The sequence below is a fragment of the Cariama cristata genome, unplaced genomic scaffold (assembly GCF_000690535.1).
Source record: "Cariama cristata isolate BGI_N322 unplaced genomic scaffold, ASM69053v1 scaffold15741, whole genome shotgun sequence".
Classification (NCBI taxonomy): Eukaryota; Metazoa; Chordata; class Aves; order Cariamiformes; family Cariamidae; genus Cariama; species Cariama cristata.
This window is the reverse complement of record NW_009601155.1, coordinates 69,326-76,113: the sequence shown is the minus strand read 5'-3', so window position 1 is coordinate 76,113 and position 6,788 is coordinate 69,326. Positions and strand designations below refer to the sequence as shown.

The window sequence follows — 6,788 nt, the reverse complement described above, 5'->3', positions numbered from 1 at the left end:
TCACCCCCCAAAACAAGACCACTTTCTATTAGTTGCTGTCTGTTATAGCTTCCTGCATCTTATATCAAGTCCCAAAATGAAAGTCAGTGTCAAACCCTCCCCTGTTGGGAAGATGGTTGTTGACCTTTGTGTAACTACATCTTAATGGCAGCAAAATTGTTCTTTCCTTCTTAAACCCTATTCCCCTCCACACAAATTCAGTAACTAGTGGTGAAAAGAGGACTGATTAACAAGAGTGAAGGGGAAGACAGTGGTAGTAACTCTGTAAAAACAAGACAAGACAAGAGGAGTAAGAAGGAAGCAGCAAAACCAGTGACATACTATGCTCTTCCTTACTTCTAGCTATGTGAGAGGCTATTAATTAACTATTCTACTCCTTAACACCAAAGAATATTTTACTTGAACATTTTTTTCACAAAACTACTACTACTTTTATAAACTCAGAGTGCTTTTCTGTTAATTGCCAATGGAAGGAGAGTGTATTTCAAATGTGAAGGTAATCATCGATATTCCAATAGAAGGGAGAAACAAGAGGCAGGAACACGTTTAATCAAAAGAGAAACAAGAAAATAGCCTCCCAAAGAAATCAGACTTATGGTCAGTAAAATTGCAGATGATAACAGAAAAAAAAAAGTGATAATTTTTAAATGCAAAAGAAGCAGTGTCCTCCATATTGTATCCATAGTCAGCTGTATGTAGGAATGTTTATTACGTACTTCAATAGTTTATAGAAGTTGAGTCTTCCAGTCACTTACATCAGTATCGCTCCACACTTAGAAAGTAACAGAATGATACACTGAACAAAATGAGAAATACTCAAATTTAAGGTGACATTTGCTAAAAATACTTTTCAATGTATTTTTAACAAATGAAACTGAGATTGCAGCACACCAATGAGTATCTCTTCATGAACATACAGCCAAGAAGAGCGTATGTAAACAAAATTGGCTTAATCCCCTCCACAGAATGAAATATAGTAGACAGAAAACCACTTTATCAAGATATTTATGACCAGAAGTCTGACTCAGCAGGATACCCCATACCATTACTCAAATAGTTGTATATCATAATTCCTTTTTCAGTGAAATTCCTTTTGTTTTCTTCAGAATCTTCAAAGGAATTGAAGAAGTACAGAAACAATGGGTGACGTTTAAGCACATTTGTCTTCCGAGTTGCCTGCATTGTGTCATTGTCTACGTTTTCATCATTGCTGATGAAGAAGCTTGAAAACAGGTCAGCTGCAAGTGCATGCTGCTTTTAAATTTGTTTAGTAACTCTTCGAGTAACCTGTAAAAGGAAAATAGTTACAATTTTAGCAGATTCTGAAAAGGGAACAATTACCAAAAATTTTGGCTATTCTGTCAGTGACTTCAAGTACATTGTCTGCTTAAATAAAAGGTCTAAAATTGGATCTATTCAAATATCTGAATATTATAGCCATTTAGAAGTATACCAAAGTGTCAGGATGATCTGTGGCCAGAGGACGACTTGCCACAGAGATTTTATCAAGGTTATAAAAATAGCCCTTTATATAGCTTTCCTTCCAGATAAAGATCATCATCTTGAGAGAAACGTATTTGCAAAACAGAATGGCAAAAGGACTGGTAGACAGCATCATAAGATACTTCTGTAAGGAAAATCCAGAAATTGCCAGACTATATACCATAAACCTAGTATCCCTTATCAAGGCTATGGCTTTTCGTGTGCAGCTGAAATTTCAGTTCTCAAACTTGTCTTTGGAAGGTATTTTGTTGATTTCTCTTAAGTATCATGGCTGAAAGATTAGACTGTTCTAGGAGAAACATTAATTCACTGGCAACCATGTGGTTTTTGTCCTTCATAGATAACAAACTATGCATGAGTTCATTCTGGAACATGACAATGATTGGTTTACATCTACATAGCTGCCAAGAAGGTACTTGGTGCAGTGGATAATATTTACTATAATCTGTAAACCCAAGAACAACAACTTGAACCACAAAATCAGTATCTGCTTCCTCAGTCGGTCCTCTGGAAGATGACTATGGCCACATTCATCATTTACTATCATAGTAATGACTGTGAATGAACAGAAATGAACAGCTCTAAATCAGTGCACAAATGTGTGTTATTTTACACAAATATATGTACATTACAATGAGCTGCCTGGAACGATGACAATTATGGTGTAACAACCTGGGAAATAGAACAAGTTTTGCACTGTCTAGGGTGCAGAACCCTGAGGCAGATGTAAAAATGATGCAGTTCTTGATTCTCATCTGTCCCATGAAGTTCAAATGCTTGTGACTAAGTGAAAAAAAGATTTCTACAGGTGTTTCGGAAAGTCTGAGTTGAAAGAACTCTCTTTACTCAAAACTGATTCCTATCTTTAATAAAACATAAGAGTTAAGTAAGGCAAGAAGGTATCTTGAGACTTGTTGTGGCTAGTGAGGAGTAGGTTTCAATAAATAGACAGAGGACATCTGGAAGAAGGCACAGTCTGCAGACCACGGGCTGCACAAACAGTCTCTTTGTGTGTCTACAAAATATTCTAAATTCTGACTGTTGAGTGCAACTGATTTGACACAGTTCAGTTCCGGAAAGTACCATAATACCAATTTCATGTTCAAAACATCTATACTTATCCTTATACACTAATTATAAATCTATCCTAGTTTTACCATACTACTCCTTATTAAGTTATACTTGTAAAACTAGGTTGGATGCAGCAAAGCAGCTTGGTCGTCAAAGGTTGCTATGGTGAGGAAGGAGAAACCCAAAACTCCTCCTTCTGATGTTAAGAACGAACCACAGACCCTTCTTATTTGTTTTTAAAAGGAAACAGGCCAGATTTGACAGTTCCCCATATTTCAGCTGGCAAGAACTTGGACTTTGTTGCTTTGCCATTCTTTTAATTGCTGATAAATTCAGGAAGACAAGACAATGGACCCCACAGAAACTTTAAGATTAACAAGGAAGGCTAAAATAAATTACAAAATAAATACAAAGCTACACTGAACTGATAAGACTAGGATGGGCAAGAGGGATATGCCACAAAGCCAGCAGCTCTTCTGAGTAATTTAATAGGCCATGATGAACAAGGACTTAGCTTATTCTTAAGTCTGTCCGAAGAGGCTTCTGCTCTGTAATTCAGAAGGGTCAAATACAGTGAACGTTAACCCTCTTATGACAAAGTTCTGATACAAGAGTAACAAGCATGGCTCCAGAGGCCAGAAAGGAGACAACAAGGTGCATTATACTCACTTTTTGTCAGTTCCACTCGAGAGCTGAGGCAAGGCTTCCAAAGCTTGCTTAAAGCTCGAGCTGCAAGTAAAACAAAAATACTTATTCCACTGGTACAAGTCTCAGCATTCACTCTTTCTCTCTACAAATTCCATGGAGATACGCTATATTTTATCCATTCTTATTTGAATAAATTAACAAAATACTAACTTGACACCTGACATTCATGTGCAAATTGATCACAAAGTGGTCGTGGGTTCAAGCAGGTCTCTTGACATTCTTAATGTGATGTACACCAGACATCAACAGGAAATGTTAAATCAGCAGCTGATTTAAGACTGTACTTGACATCCTGGACTCTTCAAGAATTACAGTTAGTTGCCAGCCTCCCTTCTGCCTCAAACTAAGCAACCTTCAGAGTATGAAGCATAAATAAAACATTTCTTTCAGCTTTCTGTGCTCAGTAGACAGGTCACTGCATTCTCCCCTACAAAAGGGGGTCAACAGAGAGAATTACAGTAGGTTTGCATTGAGGTAATGTATATTCATAAAATAATTTAGGTCGGAAGGGACCTCTGGAGGTCTTCAGGTCTACTCCCCCCCCCCCAAAGAAGGGCCAGCTTCAAGGTTAGAGGAGGTTTCTCGGAGCATTATCCAGTCAAGTTTTGAGTTACTCCAAAGATGGTGTTACCACCCCTCTCTGGATAACAGATGTGGAACAGAAGTACAGGGAACGATGCAGGACCTGCACAGATAAGTACAATCTTGTCAGCAAAAGATTAATATGGTGATTTGTGGCAACTATTACTAGTGACAAGTCCATGAATAAGGCAGCAGCTATGAAGCTCCAGCTTCCAGGGTTCACTCTGCTTTGCCCTTGTGCTGATTAGAGACAATGTCACTTCCATTTTATCCAGTTTGAATCAGTGCCAATTAGTTTTCATTTAGAGGTCTTCATCGCTATCGGACACTCAGAATAGGGAAGCAAGTCTTTTGAAACGGAATGCAGTGACACCATAAGACACTATCTGTGACACTATGAAGACACATTAGGCCCTCAAGCCCTGCAATCTCTCCTACAAAATGATATCATCAGGAAAGATGACCAAATTGCCATCTGCAGGAACGTGTAATGCCAATCTTAACAGAAGCATAGGAAATTAAAATAATGACTGAACTCACCTATATCCAATCCCCAAGATAATCACCTAGAAATTTCAATCAACTTTACTCAAAACTGCTAACAGCTATCATAGTTTGTTTTTACATGCCTTGACTGCATTAACCACCAATGCCGCTAATGCTTTTCTTTCTGCCTTTATATTAATGTGTGTGTCCCACGCTATTTATCTTTGGTCTTGCACCTCACTGAGAAATGATAAATTGCTGAAAGCCTTTTGAAGGCTTTAATTCTAAGAGACAGTGTGAAGTCAAATTCACTTTCCCCCATTAGCGTGTGGAAAAGGAGTAGGGTATTGTACAATCTTGTGGAGAGCCCTAATTTTCCATATCCCTATAAGGGGATCCTGCCAGTGTCCAGTTCTGTAGCCGCTCTGATGTGTCTGGTAGGTTCTTTGCCATGTGCTTTATGAGATTGCTGTGAAAAATTGGATAAAACTCAGTGACATCTGCTCATCTGCTTTTGTCTTGTTTTAGCATAATTTTCCTCAGCAGCTGAACTGCTGTTAACAAGTTTGGGGTTTTTTTTTGTGGTTTTTTTTGTGGGTTTTTTTTTTTTTTTTTGAGTGGCAAGTAGTAGTTTGTGTCTAAAAATTCAAGTAAACCCCCCAAAAAAGTAATCATTTTCCTTCAACTGATAAAACTTCGCTAGTAATCCATTTTTCATATATTCACCTAGCATATCACATATTCTATTTGAAGCAAAATTTCTTAATCCTTAATTTATGTTATGTGCTTTTGCACATTTACCAAGGATTCCATTACATTGAAAAAACAATGCACACTACACATTGCACGCTACACTACGGCACATCTTACTTGCTTTCAGGTGTTAGGTATATGGCCACGGTATCTCTCAATGCGCAGATTTCAAGTCTTGCCTAAAGACAGAAACACAAATTTTAAAACAATGACACAATGTTCTTTCATCAAGCGAATACCAGTATGCCAAAGGTTCATCTTCTTTAGAGGCAAATATTATTGCACACTGCAGTCATAGGCAGCCTTGGCTTTTAACAGTTTGTTTCCTGTATTTTTCGTTGCCACGCTGCTATGTCAGGAGACTGGTAAAAGGAACAATTTCATATTTTTGACTCAAGTCAAACTGTTTGCATGGTCACTATGTAGCAGTCTAAAAACATTGGTTTGTCTCTCAGTAACAGGAATAAATCTTCAACTCTGTTCCATCTTTTCTGTACTGTGATAGAAAGATAGAAGGACACAACCTTAATTTGTCTGTCGTCTTTTTTTTTTATTATTACTAAATCCAGTGAGCTTAACTTGTTACAGCACATCTTGGCCAGGGAGGAAGGAAACACAAGAGTACGAAAATCTGTCAATACACATTTTATTCTTGGTTTTCCTGTTGAATTTATTTTTTTCCATCAGATGAGGAAGTAAAACGGTTGTGCTCTGCTTCTCGTCTGTCACCTGGTGGGCACACAAGCTTGGGGATTTTACTCCTGCACTGTACTAGGTGTCTAGGTATTAATTTTCACCTAGACAAACTATGGTGGAAAATGAACTCAAGATTAAACAAATTTCATAGATCGTCCTTTAGTCTTCGAAGAGCAATCATTATTATCACAGGTTTTAAGTGAAATAGAAACATTCTGCATGTGATCAATACTTTAAAGTAATTTCATTTAAAAATATGAAGTGAACTTCATCCAAACTCATTTCCATGCTTGTTCATCAAAGATAAAATTTAATCCAGTTAGCCATTACAGAAACTGATCCACATTTAGACTCAACTAATATGACATTAATCTTCCAAACCAGAACTTTTTATAATGCAACACAGACATCTAATTCTAGTTCTAATGAAAGGCTTTGGCTTTTAGGTCTTCCCCTCATCTGTCCCCTAGGTAGGAAGCCAACTGAGATTTACACTTTTTTAGTGCCAGAACTTTCTGGCACAAAATACGACATAGCCACCCACCAATTTTATACTCACAAGAAATGCTTTTCTCACCACAGAATGTTTCACCTCTTTTTGTATGGTGCTCTAAGCTGAACAGTCTTTGACTTTTTGCAGTCCTACACATAAGATTTTGGAGTCTTTCCTACATTTTAGGAGGTAGCAGTACCATGGGGAAGTGTCACATTCTCAAGTGACAATTCTCAGCCTAAATACACATGGTGGAAGGGCAAACCCTGCAAAACTGTGGGTCATGGTATGCGAGAATACAGATGCAGGCTTCTCTTTGGGAATGGGCATTTTTTGATCAGTCTGACCAGGCTCAGATCACTCTCACATTGCTGCTGTCTCTCAGACAGGATTTTCTGTGTTTAGAGGAACAGAAAATGACCATGAGTGACAAAATTATAGCAAGGAGAGAAAATCCTTTGAATTACAGGTTTAGGCAGCAAGTTCATACACTGGG

The 6,788-nt window shown here is 37.8% G+C and overlaps 1 protein-coding gene across 1 annotated transcript in view; it reads right to left on the bottom strand.

The window, feature by feature from the left end:
- Positions 1-1,193: 1,193 nt before the first annotated feature.
- Positions 1,194-6,788, bottom strand: part of EXOC2 (exocyst complex component 2) — a gene marked incomplete at its 5' end in the record, with an annotated part of 64,410 nt that continues 58,815 nt past the window's right edge. Inside the window, 3 exon segments of the mRNA XM_009710356.1 lie at positions 1,194-1,287; positions 3,244-3,303; positions 5,221-5,282. Of these exon segments, the coding sequence (XP_009708658.1) occupies positions 1,194-1,287; positions 3,244-3,303; positions 5,221-5,282 (216 nt within the window).